Source organism: Amaranthus tricolor, chromosome 16, assembly GCF_026212465.1.
Source record: "Amaranthus tricolor cultivar Red isolate AtriRed21 chromosome 16, ASM2621246v1, whole genome shotgun sequence".
Taxonomy (NCBI): domain Eukaryota; kingdom Viridiplantae; phylum Streptophyta; class Magnoliopsida; order Caryophyllales; family Amaranthaceae; genus Amaranthus; species Amaranthus tricolor.
In genome coordinates this window covers 18,505,262-18,527,090 of record NC_080062.1, presented here as the reverse complement: position 1 = coordinate 18,527,090, position 21,829 = coordinate 18,505,262, and the positions used below count along the sequence as shown (strand labels likewise).

The 21,829-nt window shown below is 33.5% G+C and overlaps 2 protein-coding genes across 11 annotated transcripts; one reads left to right on the top strand and one right to left on the bottom strand.

Annotated features, from left to right (window-relative positions):
• Window positions 1-1,244: 1,244 nt before the first annotated feature.
• On the bottom strand, window positions 1,245-10,638 carry LOC130802743 (aldehyde oxidase GLOX1-like). Of its 10 annotated transcripts, none has more exons than XM_057666801.1 (11): window positions 8,308-10,638; window positions 6,857-6,934; window positions 4,911-6,720; window positions 4,616-4,834; window positions 4,446-4,537; window positions 4,240-4,364; window positions 3,784-4,157; window positions 3,647-3,690; window positions 3,032-3,116; window positions 1,834-1,923; window positions 1,245-1,441 (listed from the first exon to the last, which is right to left on the bottom strand). In XM_057666801.1, exon 1 carries the CDS (start codon window positions 10,605-10,607, stop codon window positions 8,988-8,990), a length of 1,620 nt encoding a protein of 539 aa, XP_057522784.1. In that variant the 5' UTR covers window positions 10,608-10,638; the 3' UTR covers window positions 1,245-1,441; window positions 1,834-1,923; window positions 3,032-3,116; window positions 3,647-3,690; window positions 3,784-4,157; window positions 4,240-4,364; window positions 4,446-4,537; window positions 4,616-4,834; window positions 4,911-6,720; window positions 6,857-6,934; window positions 8,308-8,987. The 10 variants fall into 10 exon arrangements, with proteins under 10 accessions (XP_057522784.1, XP_057522783.1, XP_057522777.1 ...); XM_057666800.1 differs by having other exon boundaries at window positions 8,343-10,638; XM_057666794.1 differs by lacking the exon at window positions 4,911-6,720.
• A 7,766-nt stretch (window positions 10,639-18,404) lies between these two features.
• LOC130802589 (uncharacterized) lies at window positions 18,405-20,577 on the top strand. The gene is made up of 5 exons (XM_057666600.1): window positions 18,405-19,287; window positions 19,355-19,878; window positions 19,945-20,101; window positions 20,153-20,281; window positions 20,435-20,577. The coding sequence occupies exons 1-5, from the start codon at window positions 18,405-18,407 to the stop codon at window positions 20,575-20,577; spliced, it is 1,836 nt and encodes a 611-aa protein (XP_057522583.1).
• Window positions 20,578-21,829: the final 1,252 nt, after the last annotated feature.

The window sequence follows — 21,829 nt, the reverse complement described above, 5'->3', positions numbered from 1 at the left end:
TTTTTGTTACATTTGGTTTTTCATCATTTTCTACATTTATTCTTTTGTCATTGTTGGAGTCCAAGCACCTTGTATGTTTGTTGTCTCTTTCACAAATTCTAAAGAGTATCCACCTAAATTATGAAGATGTATCCAAACCTACTGGCTCACTCTAAGATAATCCAGTAAGTCTGAGGGGCAAATAGTAATTATTTTTCAATTTTTTATACTTTTTTATTTTTTTATTTTTTTATAATTTAATTTTGTATTTATTTTTTTCATGCAAAATGACTTGTTATATAAATAAGAGGTTACCTTGGTGCATTTTTAACAAGAACCCTAATAGTTGGGTTTATTCATTGTTTAATCAAAAGTAAAGTTTATTGTAGGGAAATTTGTAAACTAATCAACTTTGTTTGACGTAAACATAAACATATTCAAAGCTAACTTGACACGGTAAAGTCCAGATAAATTTATAAAAATAATAGGTTTGAGCCTTTTATTTAAGTTATGTCACCTGCTCCTATCATGACGCCACACTATGTCACACATCAAATACTCCCTTTTATTCACCATATGTTTTCTCTTTGACTTTTACACCAATTTTTATTTTTAGGTAGTCAAATATGACTACATGTGTAGTAGGAAGAGTCCAATCACTACAAGAAAAGGCATTTTGGACCACGCCAAAGTATGTTGCCCAATCTTCAATATATGTTGCCCAAAGTTAGGGCGACAAATCTAAAAAGTGACACGACAAGTGTCGCTCTATCAATGCCACAGATATTTGGGCGACACACTTTAGGTACTGACGCCCATGCTTACTTTTGGGCGACACATATTTATGTAGCCCATAGTTGAATGTTGAGTGACGCTTAGGTCAACGAAACCCATAGTTACTGACTTTGGGCAACAGATACATATGCAGCCCATATTCGAGTGATGGGCGACACTTAGTTCTATGCAACTCATAGTTAAGTACTTTGGGCGACATATTTTGTTTAGCATATAGTTATATGTTTTAGGCGACACATTATATGTGTAGCCCATAGTTATATGTTTTGGGCGACACATTAATATATGCCATAATAAATATACCACATAAATCCCTTTAATATTATTACCTATATTGTAACTTGATTATCATAAAGCCCATAATTATTAATTGCACAATAATAATAATAACAATAATAATAATAATAATAATAATAATAATAATCATAATAATAATAATAATAATAATAATATATTGCTTCTTATACAAAAGAGCAAGTAATTTGCTTGTATATGCATACACATTTAATTTGAGTTCTTTTCATAAAAGTTCGACCCACAAAAATATACAAAAATTATAATGGCTATGTACTTGCTCAAGATAATTATCACATATAAAAAGATGATTATCAAATTACTTCTTTAATAGAGCAAAATGTTATCATTTTCAGCATTACGTACCACTGACCTGAAAATATTCAAAAATGTACATTAGCATATCAATAAAATCTAGTCTTATAATTAACACTAGTGGAAAAAAGCTTATATGCTGCGGTTTTATCTCCGTTATATACTGCGGTTTTGACCCGTAACACTTGCAATAGCAACCTATGATACAATATTATTTGCTGCGGTTCAAAACCGCAGCATATAAGAGACTATGTGCTGCGGTTCTCCATATATTTTTTTTGTTTTTTTCATTTTATACTAATTCGCCACTAAATATTAATAACTATATACATATAATTATTACACGAATAAAAGTGTATATATATATATATATATATATATATATATATATATATATATATATATATATATATATATATATATATATATATATTTACAATCTACTAATACCTTATGCAAAAATTCAGTTGAAACGCAACGATCTAACTTGTCCTTCATTTCATCGATAACTTGATACATGTCAAGGAACACAATTCAACACTGTAGTTACACAAAACACATAACATAAGAAATTTGTTGTGCATATCAAGCTTAATATTACAACAAAAATAATATGCCTTAAACTATAAAATTCATACTTATACAACCTACTACAATTTGCAACCAAATACAACACAATTTCAATATGCCTTAAAGTTTAAAATTCATACTTACCCATGCACAATACTATAATTCTTACTTATATCATATATCTATCAACTAGTAAAATTACCAACATTCCAAATGAGATTCACATAACAAAAACAATCATAAAAACTCAACCCATGATTCAATCCATAACAAAAACAAATTTCGAATTACAAACTTAGATTCACATAGCACAAACAATTTTGATATATACCATGAATATTTAAAAACAAGGATAAATTACTTACAACGCAAATGAGTTATACACAACAATCCAAATTATACACAATAATCCAGGTTATACACTACATTCTAATTTATACAATGCCTTAAACGCTAAAATTCATACTTTCTTCATACTTATATACACAAAAACAAACTTATATACACAACATTCCAAGTTATAAACTTATACTTTGAAATTCATACTTCTAATACACAAAAACAAAGATATAACAATCCAAGTTATAAACTTATACTTATATAACTTATACACAATGACATTTTAAGTTATAAACATATACTTACAATCGTACTTATACACAACATTTCAAATTATACACAACATTCAAGTTATAAATTTATACTTTGAAATTCATACTTACAATACACAAAAACAAACCTATATATACACAACATTTCAAGTTATAAACTTATATTTGCATTACTTATACACAATGACATTTTACACAACATTTCAAGTTAAACACAACATTCCAAGTTAAACACAACATTCCAAATTATAAACTTATACGTTAAAATTTGTACTTACATTACACAAAAATAAACTTATACATAACATTTAAGTTATACCCAACATTCAAGTTATAAATTTATACTTTAAAATTCATACTTATACACAAAAATAAACTCATACACAACATATATTCAAAGGTTGAAACTTGAATAAACCCTAAAATACCATAAAGCTAGAAAAACTAAAAGGTTGACGAAATTATACCTTAGATTGTTAAACAGCCCTCATATATTGTATGCTTCTAAGAATAGCTTCACATAGCAATCGCTAAACACCAATTTGTCAAAACCTAAGTGAGATTCACATAACTTGCATCAAAAAACAAAGACAACAATATATACCTTAAAAAACGAAGACAATAATAAATACCATTACCATCAAAAAACCTAAGTGAGATTCTCACAACTAGCATACAAAAACTAAGCCCTAAAACACCATGAAGCGTGAAAAACTAAAAAAACAAAGAAGAACAACAATTTTCGTGGGTTTTGAAGAAGAAACTATATCTTAAAAAACGAAGCCCTAAAACAATTGTGTGAGTTTTGAAGAAGAACAACAAAAATTTTCGTGGGTTTTGAAGAAGATAAAGGTTGAAGAAGAAAAGAGGAAGAACAACAAATTTTCATGGGTTGAAGAAGGTTGAAGAAGATGAACATAAATGAACAAATGCCAAAGTAAGGCGAGTATTGAAAACAAATTATATATTTTCGTGGGTTTTGAATCTGCTGTATGAATGAAGGCGGGATTTTATCAAAAAAAAAAAGGGTATATGCTATAAGGTTTTTTCCACTAATAAAACAAATGAAAATAGCCATATACCTTAAAACTTAACTTCGGCGAGCAAAAAATTAATCCAAAAGCACCTTCACAAAGGCAATGCATAAATTATACACACAATAAACTATACACACAAATTAGTTCTCCAAGAGAAATAAAACTCAATGATATATTCATACCAAATTAAGTTGAACCCCGCATCATTTATGCCATCCCGGCCATCATATCTTGCCTTAATTTGTTCTCTCTGTCGATCATTTATTGTTTTAATCGTTCAATTTCACTTTGGAGAGAAGCTTCTCGTTCAGTTGATACTTGCTGTATTTGTTGGATTTCTTCCCTTACCTCAGCAGTCCCTTTCAGTGATCTTTTTGAGCATCTTGGCCCGAAACCAAAACCTATTATATAACCATTACAACTCTTGAAGACCTTTGGATATGCTTCTTGAGGTGTGAGATTATCGACACCATTTTGTTCAATTTCCTTATGATGAAGATCTTTTAATGCTTGAAGACTGGCCTCTGCTTCAGGGTCTAATCCGGTGTTGGCATGCCTATTATTCAAATAAAACATCGTTTAATCACATTATTTATAATTAGCATTGAACTTAACCAAAGTAGTTTCTATCACAATACCTATGAGTTCTTTCATATAATCGCACATAAAGGCATTCTTCATCAATGTGTGTTTGAGATCCTTGTTCACATCCTTCTTCACCAACTTGTTGCGAACCTTGAGGTGTAGAAGGAATTTCATTCATCTATATTAAGAAGGAAAAACCGATTTTAGAACAAAAATAAAATAAAAAGTCGTTATTTGCTTCAACTAGTTGACATTTTACCATTTCATCCAGAATTCTTGCAGTGGAGTTCGCCCCATTTGAATGGCTTATTGTTTGCTTCAATCTAGAAGTCTTATTTTTTCACTTATGCTCTACATAAAAATTAAATAAAAATACATGAATATACACATAAATAAAACAATTAAATAGGGATATATTTAAATTCACACCTGGTTTTTTGGATCACTCCAATAGTGATCAATTAGCCAATTCCATTCATTAGCATCAATCTCAAAAGGCGTATTAGTTTTTGCTGCTGCTTTTGTACAACCAGTATAATATCTCTCCTTCAACCGATACCGCCAACTTCGACACAAAGTTGTACATTGACTGTTCAATATTTCTTTCACATCGACTCCGTCAACATATTTTGGCAAAGTCCACTCTCCCTATAAATATCGATATCAAATCTTAGTTCAAGCATTTAGCAAACCAAAACATTAACAAATAAATGTATTGTATAACCTGAATTTTAGAATACAGTCGTACTTTGCATTCTGGATCCATCATAACCCACCGACTTTTCTCTACATGGATAACATCTAAGTTGTGTCTAAGCAAAAGATCTTTCCAATATGGTAGCTCAAACAAACAACTTCTTTTCTTCCATTGGTGAACCAAATATCGTGGTCCTCTCTTGTGTTTGAGATTGTCATTTTTTCCAAAAATGACATTTTCTACCCCTTCTAATTGCTCTAAAACACTAGAACTACTAAGAGATTCAGGGGGCGGCCCTCTTTCCGTTTTCCCATTAAGAGTTTCGATTAAGTCTCCACTTATGATCAATATCTAAAAATCTACGATGCCCCATGTAGTACCATTTATGTCCATGAAGCAACTTGTAGGAACATGTATCTTTATGGCAATTAGGGCATACAAGATTCCCTTTAGTGCTCCAACCAGACAAGTTTGCATATGCAGAAAAATCATGGATAGTCCACATTAAAGCAGCATGCATATCAAATGTTTCTTTCCGATACGAATCATAAGTTTTAACTCTTACATCCCACAATTGTTTAACCTCATCTATTAAAGGCTCAAGGAAAATATCAACGTCATTTCCTGGTGATTTCGGACCAGGAATCAACAAAGGCATTATTATGTTATAACTCTTCATGCACATCCATGGAGACAAATTGTATACAACAATAAAAACTGGTCAAATGCTATATCTACTACTCAAATAACCTCCGGGATTAAACCCATCAGTAGCTAAACCTAAACTCAAATTACGTGCATCTGCATCAAACTCTGGATATAACTCACTCAAAGATTTCTATGCCTTTCCATCAGATGGATGCCTTAAAATCCCATCACCTTCTTGGTGTCTATCTTTATGCCAACGTAAATGTCGAGCTAACTTTGAACAAACAAACATTCTTAGTAACCTAGGTATAAGAGGAAAATGACGTAAAACTAATTGTGGTTCTCGTGTCACCATATTTTCTCCCTCATTATCAACCTCAGAGTCCCCACCTTTAACAATAGATCCTTCTCTCTACCTAGAAACACCACATTTTTGGACATTTATCTTTCCCCTCATTCTCTTTCCAAAACAATGCACAATGGTTAACACATGCATCTATCTTAGTATAGTCCAACCCTAACATTTTGGTATACGTTTTTGTTTCATAAAAACTTTTTGGGAAAGATGCATTGTAATTAAAAGCCCTATACAATATTTCAAGTAACATTGAAAGTGAAATGGTCACTCCAATTTCCACTAACTTTAGTTTGAAGTAAGGCTAAAATAAACTCTAGCCTCTTATAAGTCTTACAGCCAGGGTATAACTCTGTTTCCAAATCTTGAATCAATTGATGAAATTCCTTAGGCATTTTATTGTCACCATGCTCAAAACCAATATCTGGTTCTACATTAAGAACAAATCCCTGATCACCATGCATTCTAGTTGCATCATATAATAAAGAAGTAAGATCATCACCTATCATATAAGTATCCTCATTCACATGAACATCATTAGTGCAAGTGTCAGACTCACTACCTTCATCATCTATATTGTATTGATCAACACTCTCTCCATGGTGGACCCAAGGATGATAATCCCTAATAATGCCCCAAGCTACTAAATGAATTTTTATTGTATCTTTGTCATGAAATAGTTGAAGGTTGCATTTCAGACAAGGACATCTTAATTTAGTGCCTACTTTATTAGTAAAAGCAAACTCCAAAAATGAATTAACACCTCTAACATATGTCATTTCTTTTCTATCATTGATTCCCCTATGATTCATCCGACTTCGATCCATGTTCACCCTTCAAACCAAAAAATTCCATGAATATACACACAATGAACAACCATATTTAATTGATTAATGACTTTTAGAAAATTAAATTCAAATAGAGAAATTCAATAGGACGTTACTTCATTACACAAAAATAAAATATATACCTAGAAGTGCTTGTTGAAGATGGTGCCATTTTTTCAATCAATATTTACGTCTTGAAGTGTAGTTATAAATCTTTCTCCCTAAATATTTCAAAACGTATAGAAGTGTGTCAAAAAGAAATTATAAAATAGCTTTCATATTTCACAAAGAGTATAAGATTTTCAATCAAAAAAGCTCATGTCTAATTTTTCAATGTCTAATTTAAAATCTCCTTCCCTCATATTAAAACTAAGTAAATCAATTTATAGAAAACTATTGTACGACTGTAAGGCAATATAATAGTCATATAGGAATAGGATGAAAAAATGTGTATAACACTGAATAACACCAAAACTTTGATTTCTTCGGTGGGCTGTGTCCAATCAAACTAATGATAGTTGAGCAAAAAGTTGATGGCTGAGAAATCAAGTTCCTTTAAAATGTTGAAGAAACAATTTTTACAATGGCAAAATGGGTTTATGCCTTACAAGGAATTTTGCATGAAACATCAACAAGATCAACAATAGGCACATTTACAGACCTTGTTATGTTTAGCATTTTTTCCTCCTTGTTTACTTCTTTGGTTAGCTTATACCACATCAACTTGGAATGATCAGAATCAGCGGATTTACAGCGCGTCTTATATGAGACCGTCTCACCATAAGACAAGTCCATACAAGTAAGCCCATTTCTCTAAGTGATCACTTTGAAATTATAAGTGATTACTTTAAGGCTATAAGTGATAATTTTAAGACTATAAAAAGTCATCACTTTAAAAATAAATGTATATTAGGCCAACTCAATTAAAATGGTCTCACCGTGAGACCGTTTGAGAATTTGTGGTAGATTTAAGTTTGTGAATCCGAACCATTAGATTTAAGTTGGTTAGCTTGATCCAAATATAATTAAAAGCCACTTCTCATTGTTAAACACTATAATTTTATTCCAACTACAAATAAAAAAGTTCACACATTACATTAATTAAAAAGAAAATAAACTTCAAAGAGCAAATACAGAACTTCATTTTATTTCCCATATTTGTGATTCATAGAACATTGATATGGCAACCCGCATGATGAAGACTAGAGTTGATAGCTTTTTCAACAATTAAAGATATTACTATGTTAAATCAACCAGTGTTTTTTTTTTTGTAGTACAGGATACACTCTATGAGTGATTGTTTAGCCAAAAACAATACAACTATAATCATACAAGAACCAAAAAAACACATCATATATCATCATGACTGCAAATGCCATGGAATTCCAGTATACCCAGTTCAACTACATTCACAAGGATTCTTCAAACTAACAATCTAGCTATTGATTCAAAGATAATCTAACAGAGCTATCATTAAAAAAACAAAATTAAAGAAAACAAAAATCAGTTTCTAAAGAACCAAAATTCAGATTAGAAAATGAATTTCTAAAAGACAAAATTAAGTTTCTAAAGAACCGAAATTAAAGAACGAAACCTTGAGATGGCGATGAATTGAGTTTTGGAGCAAACCTTGAGAAGAGCAGCAGCAGTAATGGTCGTGCGGGAGAGATGGAGAGCAGCAGTAATGACAGAGTTTTCTTGGGTTTTTAGGGTATGTGATGAACTTAGGTTCTTTTTGGGGGATTTTAGGGTTAGTGATTTGGAATTAGGGCGACAGATGAAGGCGGGAATTGGGCACGGTTTTATTTTAGGTTTTAGGTTTTGAGAGGGAGTGAAAAATTAGTTTTGAAATTAAGGTTTTGGGCGACACATTTTAACTTATGCTTCATGCATTGTGGGTGACGCCCCAAGTAACTTATGTACCACACACTTGTATGACGCCCAAAAGCTTATGAACTTGACGCCCAAGATTATTTTTCTTGTAGTGAATTGATAATAGGGTTTTAACACGTGTAGGAAGAGTCCAATTTATTGTAAAATGTGACCCCATGTACTTAATAGAAGAAAGAAGTATTAACTTAGATATTGGATGTGGAATTTCTACTATAAAAACTTTACAAATATCTTCACTTTTAAAATAACTAACCAAAATTTTCATATTTTCTTAATTTGTCATAGGTTTCAATTTAATGGGGAGAATTATTTTACCTAACAAAAAAAATTGTCATCCAACTCACTTCCTTTACAAATATACTATTTATATGTACATATAATTCACATTAACCGAACCCAAATGCCTATACTTGGTACATTTTGATGCACCACAAAAAGTAAATAAAAACCGGGTGGGGCTATCTTTGTGGATCCGGGTGTCGTGACATTGTATTGAAATTGAGTCAGGTTATGTGTAGGGGGCTTTATATTGGCTAGCACCAACAACCTTTGACTCATTGAGAAAGAATGTGTATTAAAGGGTGGGTTAAGCATAGTGACTTGAATTGCACTTGGGTCAACTAACCCCGTAATTGTGAACTTGATCTCCAAGACTTCTTCATAATGAATCTTAGAACCTGAATCTGGGCTAACAATAACGGGTCGGATATCTACTTTATTTGGATCCAAATATGGAGGCAAAAACGCCTCTAAAGTAAGATCAGTTGGGTAAAGCACGTTAGGACCGAATTGGTCGTATTTATGTGGGTTACTCCCACCTACCAAAATTCGTCCATCTCGCAATAAAATTGCACTTGAGTGGTACATTCTTGAGATTTGACTTGGGTTTTGCATCTCGAATCTTGAACCGGGACTATTATTCGGGTGATAAACTACGGGGCTAAGAATCGGATCTCGAGCAAACTCCCACCCAGCACAACCCGATCTAGCCCCATTAATAATCAAGATATCTCCATTCGCTAAAATCAACATATCGCTCATGACCCGACTCATAGGCATTGTTTCCATAACCCAAATTGGCTTAGGATCATTAATATTAATCCTAGCACAAGTATTTAAAGCTGGCAAAAATTGATTCACGTGTGCTTTCAAGTATGACCCATTAGGAGCACCACCACATATTAGCACCTCAGCTTCAACTTTTAAACCCATCTCCAATTTCCTTAATGGTAATAAAACCGCCGACCCTGAACTTGGGTAGCTCCGTGGGTCACCACCCGGAATAGCCGGGTAAGTCCGAACCACAAGATTTTTATTATAATCAAGCAAAATAGCTCGATTATTAGCAAAGATAAACAGATTCCCATCTATATTTAGAAACACAAAAGGGTACAAATTATTTTCCACATGAGGATCATTAGTTTGAGCTAAAAACGGCAAGTTATATAGTCTAGATTTTGGATAAAACTCATAATTAAATGCTCTCCGACCACCAATGATAATGAACCTACCATCAGGCAATACATGGTTAGTAGCATACCAACGTCGATAAAACAACTTATTAGGCAGCTCCACCAAATCACAAGACTCACAAGACGGCTGAAAAGTTCTAACACCACGATCTCCATCATTATATCCACCGGTTTGTACGAGCGTGCCGTTGGGTAGCATGGTGCCAGATGAACACCAAGTGTCGGTTAACACCGTTAGAGGGCGGACAGTGTTATTATGTGTGTCATAAAGTACGGAGTGAGCCGTGCAATCAATTTTTAAGGTTAAGTCATTGGGGTCCTTACGACACTGCCCATGCGGTAGGGAGATGTTGGAAGGGCCAAAATCAGTCCTGTCTAAAATGATAACACGATCATCGTTTAAGAGTTGCATATGCATTGCGGAAATGCCAATGTTTTCATGGACGAGTTGCCATTGTCCATTGGAGGCCGCAAAACTACACGGGAGGAAGATGAGGAGGAGGGTGAATAAGAGGAGAATATGTGACATTGGATAGGATTTTTTTATATGGATTTTTGGGTTTGTAATGGGAAAATTGGAGGGGCAATGAGTGGATATATGTGGATATATAAATAAAGAAAACCTTGGAAGTTGATGAGAAGAAGGACAATTTGTTGGTTGGCTGTATTCTTTAGGAAATGCTTGTGAATTTGTATGTTAAGCAAGTAGAATACTCTTTTTGGTACTTTATGCAGAATTTACTTGCTTCAGTTTTGGAAATTACTACTCGCTTTAACTCTTCTTTTGACTTTTAGTGATCGATGAAGAGTTTGATTAGAAATTCTAATATAACAATTTAGTGAATTCTTTTTTAATAAAGCTTGGTGACTTGAGTGGTAAATGATGAAGCATGAATCAGAGTTTATGTTGAAGTTTGGTACTCAATCGGCTCAATCACTAGTCCATACAAAAATCTAACTTATGGGGTGTTTAGTATGAACTTTTTAATATTAAGTAAGGGATTCAATTACCATTACTCCACATATTTATTTGGTATGATATTAGGTTAACTCAATCCCTTTCTTGAGGGTAATGAATACCCTTACTTTGTTACCATCCATTTATGTCAAGTAACAAATTCCCTTTCTATGATCAATTAAGTGTTTTCCTTATATTTTCATACCAAATAACAAATAACTACAACCCATACCCTTACCCTTACTCTTACTCCTCTTTATCATTTTCCTTTCCATTACATTTTATATTCCCATACCAAACACCCCCTTAGAGTGCACCCAAATTCTTGTGAGAAGGGTCTAATCACTGTTCCATTACATTTTATATTCCCATACCAAACACCCCTAAGAGTGCACCCAAATTCTTGTGAGAGGCGGTCTAATCACCGTGAGACGTTCTTCATACATGAGCTAAATAGCCCAATTAATATAATTATTAGCATATAAGCTCTTTATTCGAGGTCGTCTCACCGAGAGACAGCTTCTCGCAAGAGCCGCTCTATTTTGGGATGAGATTTCCACCTTCTAATTAAGAGGTTATACATTCAAAATATGGTCTAGACTATTTGAATATAGGCTTTTCCTTATATTTAACTGGACTTATTTACATGGTGAATCTTGTTTAAGTCATTGAGTAAAAAAACATAGAGTTATAGACTTATAGTAAAACCGTCCACGTATCTTTGCTAGAACGTTCCAGATAACAATAGTTTCAAGTGAGTTAAAAATGGTTGAATGTGGATGAAAAATAAAGAATAAGAGTCCATCCAATAGGTTGGTACCTAGAGAAGTCCTTCTTATACCAAAGTAAAATTTTCAAGTAGGGGACTCGAATCTGATGGTTTTTACAATTTAAGTTAAATTATTGTATAGACAAATTATTATTGGGTACAAACGGGTTATTGTTGGGTCGGGTGTGATTTGATATACTTGAATTTTGGAGGTGTTAAATAATTAACCCCTCCAAAATTCAACTATATTGAATCACACCCGACACAGTAATAACCCATTTGTACCCAATAATAACATGTCTATACATGTCTGAACTAGTTTCTTATCTTAAGTGATGACAACTTATTGACCTTAAACCATTGAACCGACTAATATTATTTCCGGTTATGACATAAGTCGAACCGAAAATAACACGATTATAATTATTAAACAATTTATAACCAACTTGAATATAATCCGAACCGTTTAAACGGTCTAAAAACGATCCAAACACCCAAATGTTGAGTTATTGGGGTATTGTATAATAACATAAGCTCGGAGCAATTACCTTAGTTATTCACGGGCAATATTATGTTGTCTTCACTTTCCAATTTTGTTTTGACGTGATTATCTTTAGGAACATGACAAATTAGATACTTATGAAATGGCGTATTGTATTATCATGCATAGGCCCTGCATTTCTTTTCCAGCAACCTGAATTCTACCTCTCTGAGATTTGAGTTATTGAGGTGTTTAGCTGGTAGCGGATAGTTTGTAGCAACCTTTTCAAATACAGCTTATTTATAAGTTGTTTTTATTAATTAAATTACCAAATATTAGCTTGGGTTGTTGAACTATTCGATCTTCTATTTATATCAAAATGAATGAAAATTGCTAAATAAACTATTTCGCAAAATACCCCATTATTTCTTATTGGGGGCGTTTGGTATGTGATTTATCAATTCAGGAAATGAAATCATTTAACCTTATCCTTTACAAGTTGTTTTGTATGAGCTGAAAGTAATTGTTTCCGTTTTTAATAGATTAGCGTTTCCGCTCTATTGTTACCGCTTAAAAGTATGCGGAAACAGTTATAATACCAAACAAATGATTATTTTTATCAAATAATTATTATAACATTTACTATTATATCAAATAAGAAATAAATGGATAAGTGGTTTGTTTTCTATGCTTGTTCAAAACAAATGATTATTATAACATTTACCGCTACTCTTTCCATACCTTAACTACTTTAATTTCGTTACTTGTGCTATCTTAATACCAAACAACAGGTAAATGAAACCTAAACGAGTGTTACACTTGCACTGTTATATCAAACAACTAATAAATATAACCATTATTTTTATCTTTATCCCTCTTTATTAATTTCCTTTCCATTACATTTTTTCTACCCATATAGTATGTATATACTCTGTTTTATTAATACTATAAAATATGCTGATAAAAAGAATTTTAGTGTTAATTTTAAAAAATAAGCAATGACACTTTTATGGCAATGAAACCTTGTCAAACATACCTTTATCCTATCAATTTTTATTTCAATTTTATATATATATATATATATATATATATATATATATATATATATATATATATATATATATATATATATATATATATATATATATTGGCTGACCCAGAACTTAAACTCAATGAGAGCATAATCGACAAAATAATAATTTAATAAAAAATCATAAATACAAAAAAATATTGTATTCAATTCAATCCTATAAAACAATATTTTATAATATATTTCAACAAGTTTTCATATATTAAAACCGACAGATGATATAATCATCGGGAACACTGAACAAAACTCTCTTCTCAATAAATGTTACTAAGCAATAATTCATTTATTGATCACCTATTTTATGTCGCAATTTTGTCATCACGATATTCATTGCAACTAATAAATTTTTAAAAGTATTTTTTCATGAATGACTCTACCTATTAAATAATTATATATCACTAGTCAATAATTTTTAATTAAATTTTCTATCAAAAATAATCCACTTTTTAAAATTTGTAATTTAAATAAAAATTTGCAAGAATCAATTAATCAAGAACATACTTAAATAAATAAAAAAACAATTAATCAAAAACATATATACAACTTATTAAAAACACTAATAGTAATTGAAATTAATCAAGAAAATATATATAATATATCCAAAAAAAAATAATACTAATTGCAATCAAAGAAATTTATTGTTCGTGGACGCTTTGTTAGAATTAGAAGCACAGATATTAATATATATCAGTAGTTTCGTGAAACATCACTAATTAGATGGGGCTTAGTTGATTTTTTATTTTAAGTTTTATTATTTTATAGCAATTAACTTGTAAAAATTAATCACCATTTGGATAATAATGTTTTTTGATGAAATTTCGTAAAATAAAAATTATTTATGACTAATTAAAACTTAGAATTATTGTAAATAAAATGATTAAAAATTGCATTATTAACATTAATTCTACATAGGATATAATTTTTGAGTATTGTAAGAGGCATATTTATCTGCAATGGGGTGGAGCCCATACAGAGTTATTTGTTTTCATGTTTTAATGATGAGTAAAAGAATTGTTAAGCCAAGATCTACTAGACAAGAGAGAGAGTACGAGAAATCAACTCATATTGTTTGAAGTAATTTATATTTGTCTCACATCGATAAAAGAGTGGGTTGTGGACTTATAAATATATAGGTGAGCTAATTCTTCTAGTACTATATGGTTTGGGAAACAATAAATCTTACCAAGTGTAAGTGCAAGTCAACGCTCTTAACCCGTGGGTTTGTAAGCCCGACCCCACGGGTGTCCCGTGTCCACATGAGTGGGTCACGGTGAGATAATGTGACAAATTGCTACAGCATAACATGGTATCAGAGTCATAGGTGATTCCTGATATGATGTAGCACACATGTGAGAAAAAGATTTGAAAATATTTCAGATCGATAATACAATGAAAAAATAAGGCTAATAAGTTGTACCTTTACCTTTATGTTTTTACTGTTTTGTTTGGGTTTGATTGTTTCGAAATAATGGAGAAATGAGGCTAATAAGTTGTACCTTTACCTTTATGTTTGTCATGTAAAAACATATATTCATGGATAAGTGAAAAAAATATATAAATAAAAAAAAGTTAAATATGTAAATAAAAAATAAAATACTGTGAGTTATACTATAAATAAAATATAATAAAATCTACTACAGGAAAATTATCAAAATTAAACTAATATTTACTCGATCGGTTGCAAAATAAACTCAACTTGTTACAATATTAAATTTATATAATCTAAATGATGACTCAGGGGCGGAGCAAAAATTTTTTAGGCTCTATTTTTTTGCCATATTTTTTACAATGGGGCCTTTCATAATATCAAAAAATTAAAAAAAAATTCAATTTAAGAAAAATAATTTAGGACAAAATATATTTCAATAGTATATTCTAAAATTACTTAAAATACAAAAAATATTTACAAATAAATCAGTTAAAAACTATTACTCTTTTTAAATGTCTTAAAGCAAATCATTTACAATACATTCAACATCAAGTAATCCAAAATAAGGCTTTCAATTGCCATTAACACAACACCATTTAGCCTCTTTTGTGACATAATGCTTTGCAAATATGATTTCAAGAAAAATGAATGTTAATTTACCAAAAAAACTTTACTGTGATTAATGTAGAAAGTAATGGATTTTGGAAAATAGGAAAGGTTAGGGAGTGAAGAAGAAGGAACCAGGCGTGATGGCTTGAGAATCAGAATTAGAATTCAATTATCATTATGACATTATAAGCGTGGGCCCCACTTCAATTAATTTCCAAAACAAAAAAATTCATTTTTGGTAACAAACGGATTCGAACCCAGGTGTGGGTGTTTCTGAGACTTTTACTAACTGCTCTCCAATAATATTTTCTTACACTAATAGCACAATTTAATTTTAACGCCTCTTATTTCAGGATATCTTATGCGGTTGGCTATCCAAAATGGGCTTAGAATCGAGCCTGAATGATGACATTATGTGTCATTTTCAGAATATGAGTACTCGGGGTCGACAACTACCTTTGTCAATCGTTGTTCAATGTAATTTTTTAACACAATTGATTGTATTTTTTTTAGATTATCGACATCCCTTGTTTAATTTTCTGGTTCCATACTTAATTTAATGATAAGACATTCATTACCCTGAGGATAACATAACATATTTTATCAAACTTAACAATAAAATTATTTATATCACGGCATGTAGATATCATTAGAGGTGTTCATTCGGGTGATCGGGTCGGTTTTGTACGAGTATCATTCGATTCGATTGTATTTCGAATCAATTATATTTTGGATGCGTGTTGTGAGGGGTCACACTCGGGTCGGGTCGGTTAGTCACGGTTCGGTTGACGATCGGTTATTTTAGCTATCGGGTTAGCATAAGTTCGGTTTCGGTTGAAGTTCGTGTCGAGTTTCAATCGGTCTCGGGTTGTCATCGGTTAATAATTGGTTCAAGTTTTACCGGGTACAGATCGGGTTCGGTATTTTTCAAGTAGAATTCGGTTACGAATTGCGAATTATTTAATTACTATTGATCGAGTCAATATCAGATTAAGTTGTTAGTCATTTTTTAATTGTTGATAAGGTTTCTTTACTTAAAGCAAAATAGTGAAAATGCAAATCAATTAGTGATCATTATTACATTGTTATTTTTACTTGTTTGACCAGAAATTAAAATTATAAAGTTCTATCAATTTTCATTTAATTCGATTAAAAGTAGTTAAATAAACATTGATCATTGATTATTAACTCTAAATATATGAAACCATGTATTTGTAAAATTTATTTTATTAAAATATTTATCACTTTATTGAAATAGCTAATAAGATGATTGAATATGAGTCGATCATACTTTTATGTAAAAAAATTGGTTCAGGTTTATAGTAGTTCGATCTAAACTTCGTTCGAGTTAAGTCGGTTTTATCCGGATCGAGTTCGGTCTCGAGCATGATTCGGGTCGGATATAACTCAGGTCGGTCATTACTAGGTTCAGGTAATCTCGGTTAATGGTTATGTGTTGGTTAGAAATAACCGGTTACAGCTCGGGTTCAGTTTTTCGGTTGTCAACCGGTTCGGGTGTAGCTTCGGGTCGAGTAATGTCGGTTCGATAAACCTAAAAAAGGAACACATTTTCGAGTCGATTTACTTTCAGTTTTGGATCGGATTTTCGAGTCGGGTCACTTTTGAACAGCTCTAGATAGCATTAACCAAATGAAGGTGTAAATATAATAAAAGAACTAACTCAGATCTAAGGAGGTGATATTGACGTTGTTAGTCTATAAAGAAAGCTTATATACTTAAGTATACAAGACGACAAGACGTCATACCATAAATGTTGAATTTGTCAAGTTCCTGTAGATAATGACGTTGAAACAAACGAAATCAAAGCAAACAACAAGTTATTGCCCGTGAAGAACAAAAGAAAATACTGCAACAAAAGTTTGGACCACAAGCATTTGTGCCTAGCTCGTTAAGCAGTCATCCTGTCCGGATCCCATAACTTATGCTGTTATGCGTAGGCCAATTTTAACTTGGTCAATATACAAATAATCATTATTCCCTCACCTTTGAATTTCCAACAAATTACAAATTTAAAGCAAATTTAATGGAAAAGGAAAATATTATTTTGTTTTAATTTATTACTAGTTTTATCAACATTATTACTATTATCGTATTTTTAGTTATTTGTACGTATTCTATTTGTTGTGTATATTTAGTTAGTTGATTACTATTCATGGTTAACGTGGATGTAAATTGCAGGCTTTTGGATAGTTGCAAGTTTCTCTTTCTTTGAAGACCCTTCTTGAGCCGAAGGACTCTTTGACTCCACTCTCCTATATGGGTATAAGCTGCCATCTATCTTTCCTCCCCAGACCCTGACCATAGTTTTCTAAAAGTAGGATACACTGAGTAAGATAATAATGATGATATTTTATCAACTTTATTAAGTATGAAATTATTACTGTGTCATTTTTTTTATTTTGATGTGATATAAGAAATAATAATTTGTGGATATTTAAAGATCAATTTTGAAATAGTTGCCTTAAATTTTTTGCATGATAAAAATTATTAAAGTAAGACACTTTGTCTATCTAAAGTCTAAAATTTAATGGTAGATCAATTAGATTTAAGACTTAAAAATTTCTATTCCTTTAGCCTTTCTTTGTTAGTATAGTTCTGGTTTCTTATAACTTTTTTTTTTTGGTTTGTTTGACAATTGATTTATTGAAGTGCAGTTACATTATATACATTGCAGTTACATTTACATTGCAGTTATATTATATACATTGCAGTTACACTATACTAGGCAGTTATTTTATGTTAGTTACTAATTGATAAATGCTCATGTATATATAGAATATGATTCCAAGTAATAAACAAGAGAGAAAACAGTATCTTTCAAAACGAAATTCCAGAAATTATTAATTCTTCATGGTATCAGAGCCTTAGGGTTTAGATCCGGGAAGGACTCATCATCTACCGGTTCTTACCTACAAGTGGCCGATTCATCAGAAGATCAAACCCACCTAACCCTAATGTCTTTGGAACAGATGGAACAGATGTTTCAGATGTTTCAGAAACTCAACAAAATAACCAATCAAACCGAAAATCCGACATCACTCAAAATTTCAGAAAAACTCACATACCACAATTATACGAAATGGTGCAAGTTAATGCATGTAGCAATTGGAGGTCGCGGGCGGCTCAGTCACATCATTGCTGGACCCCCGCAACCATCAGACCCCAACTATTTCCAATGGAAACAAAGAGATGCCATGGTCATAGCGTGGATAATTGAGAACATAGATGGAGATATTGTAAATCAATTCCTAGACTATACAACAGCACACAACCTATGGCAAGGGATCGAAAGTCTCTTAGGATGTGGTAAGGACGAATTACAAATCTTCGATTTGAGTTCAAAGGCAGCAACATTGAAGCAAAACAACGACACTATTGAGGTTTACTACGGTAAACTCAACACACTATGGAAAGAAATCGATAGGAGAATGCCAAATCCAATGATTTGCCCACAGGATATAACAGAATTCAATAAATTCATTCAAAGACAGAGACTCTATCAATTCTTAACTGGGATTAACGACGATCTTGACAAAGAGAAGAGGGACATCCTCAACAGTGTACCTTTACCCATGGTGGAAACCGCCTACGCATCAATCAGGCGAGAGATCACACGCCGGAAAATTATGACCGGCGTCTCATCATCGGGAACTGGTCCCTCAGAGATAGGCTCGGGTTTAGCCACGAGAAACAAACCTTTCCAAAGAAGCCGAGAAGAGGATGACCGGAGAAAACTCCGATGCACTCACTGTGGTGGTTCCAGGCATACAAAGGAGGGGTGCTTCAAACTTGTGGGATACCCCGAGTGGTGGGATGATCTACAAAAAAAGGAGAGCCGCCACCAAGGCACCGGCAAGCCGGACCGGCGGCAAGGCTAACCTCAGTACTGCCGATCCAACGACATCATGTCAAAAATCAGGTGAACTAGAAGGGTGGAACACAGGGGAAGGAGAAGCAATAGTAACCTCAGAGCATAGAGCCAAAAATGGTGAGAATCAAAAGTGGGAAGAAAGAGGAGAGAGAAGAGCAACAGTCGTCAGCAAAAGGGAAGGGAAAGGGAAGCCCAATTGTCCCAAAGACCCCCAACCTCCCTTTTATAACCCGAAAACCCTAGCACTCACCTCAAACCCATCCCAACCTTTATTTTCCGGCCCAAGTTCCAAACCCCGGCCCATTTGCTCATCTAGCCCACAACCCAGCCATACCAAATGCCTTCTTAGTCATAACACAGACTCTCAATGGATATTTGACTGTGGGGCTAGCGATACGATGACATTTGACCCCAATGATCTTTTATACACCCATCCAACTAACAGAACCCACATCCAGACAGCTAATGGGGCATGTGTACCGGTTGCCAAAGCTGGAGCAGTCAATATCTCTCCCTCTCTCCATCTTAAAAATTGTTTGTTAATTCCTAGTTTGTCTCATAAATTATTGTCGGTCAGTCAGCTAACAAAGGACTTAAATTGTACTGTGCTGTTAACCTCTGCTAATTGTATTGTGCAGGATGCTCAGACGGGAATGATCATTGGACGTGGTACTGAACAAGGTGGACTATACTATGTCGATGAGGTGATTCAAAATAGTGGTGCAATGCTTGCTCATGGATCTCCTGCTCACCAATTAAGGACTTGGCATCGCCGTTTAGGTCATCCATCCTTAGGTTATCTAAAAAAACTTTTTCCTTCACTTAATAGTTGTAATACATCTCTAGATTGTGAAACTTGTATCTTAGCTAAGAGTCACAAACAGTCCTATGTTCCTAGTAATACCCGTGCTCCCAAACCATTTGATGTAGTGCATTCTGATGTATGGGGTCCAGCCCCGCATACTGACTCTCATGGTTTTTCATATTTTGTGCTATTTATTGATGATTATTCTCGAATGTGCTGGGTTTATTTTTTGAAACACAAATCTGAGGTTTTTGATGTATTTGTAAAATTCTATAACATGATTCTCACTCAATTCCATGCAAAACCTAAAATACTTCGCTCAGATAATGGCGGTGAATATATCTCAGTTGCAATAAAACATTTTTTCCTTGAACATGGTCTTATTCATCAAACATCTTGCCCCGACACTCCACAACAAAATGGGGTGGCTGAACGTAAAAACCGTACCCTTCTTGAGATAGCATGAGCTCTCATATTTGACACTCATGTACCTGTACACTTTTGGCCTGAGACCATTGCAACTGCCACCTATCTCACTAATCGACTTCCCACAAAAATCCTCCAATTCCAGACCCCTCTTGCCACACTCAATACGTTTACTCCTGTTCCCTCTTCTCACTCCCTTCCTCCTCGCATTTTTGGGTGTGTTGTGTATGTCCATCTTCCATCACGAGCCCGCACTAAGTTTGAACCACGGGCAGTCAAATGTGTGTTTCTTGGGTATGGAACTACGCAAAAGGGCTATCGATGTTATGATCCTATCCATCACAAGCTTTACACCACCATGGACTATGACTTCCTTGAACATTCCCCCTACTACACCCACCCTCAATCTCAGGGGGAGAGTATGAGTGAGGATCTCAGCTGGTTGACTCATCCTTTGGCTGACAGCCTGACAGTCGAGCTCCCAAAGAGCAAGTAGGCACTACCACCGATATTGCCACAGACATTGTCACTGAATCATCTCCTCAGATTACTACTCCAGAGATTACTACTCCAGTCCCTGAGCATCCGGCCGAAAGAGAGGTAACACCGAGTCAGGTAACACCGAGTCCTACTGCTCCTCTCATTGATATATCCCCTGACCACATTGTGCCAAGGAGTGTTGTTGTCCCCAGGAAATATAATTTGCCCCCTTGAAGTACAAGAGGAATGCCCCCGAAGAGGTCTGATCCCGAGTATGAATCCCAGAGATCTCGATATCCTATTGGTAGACCGGATGATGAACAACTTTCACAAATAGCTGTTGCCTTCAATGCATCTCTTTATTCCAGTATCATTCCGAAAACCATTAAAGAAACCCTCCAAGAACCAAAGTGGAAGCAAGCTATGGACAAAGAGATCATGGCTCTCCAGAAAAACGAAACGTGGGAGAAGTGCAGACTACCAGGTGATAAGAAGACGGTTGGCTGTAAATGGGTTTTCTCAGTCAAATATCATGCTAATGGAACCATTGAGAGGTATAAAGCAAGGCTTGTTGCTAAAGGGTACACACAAACATACGGGGTAGACTACTCGGAAACATTCTCACCTGTGGCCAAAATCGATACTATTCGAGTCCTCTTCTCCGTAGCAGCAAATAAAGAGTGGCCTCTATTTCAATTTGATGTAAAAAATGCCTTCCAACATGGGGAGATTGAAGAAGAGGTATACATGGAGCCACCACCCGGGTATTCAGACGAGTATAGCCAAGGAGAGGGGTGCCGACTTAAAAGAGC

Bases quoted from the DNA above. Each gene is read 5' to 3' on its own strand.
- LOC130802743 (XM_057666801.1), bottom strand. From the start codon at position 10,607: ATGTCACATATTCTCCTCTTATTCACCCTCCTCCTCATCTTCCTCCCG.
- LOC130802589 (XM_057666600.1), top strand. From the start codon at position 18,405: ATGGAACAGATGTTTCAGATGTTTCAGAAACTCAACAAAATAACCAAT. The intron at 19,288-19,354 runs GCAAGCCGGACC...GTCAAAAATCAG, and splicing joins GAGCCGCCACCAAGGCACCG to GTGAACTAGAAGGGTGGAAC. The intron at 20,282-20,434 runs GTTTTTCATATT...TACTTCGCTCAG, and splicing joins CCCGCATACTGACTCTCATG to ATAATGGCGGTGAATATATC.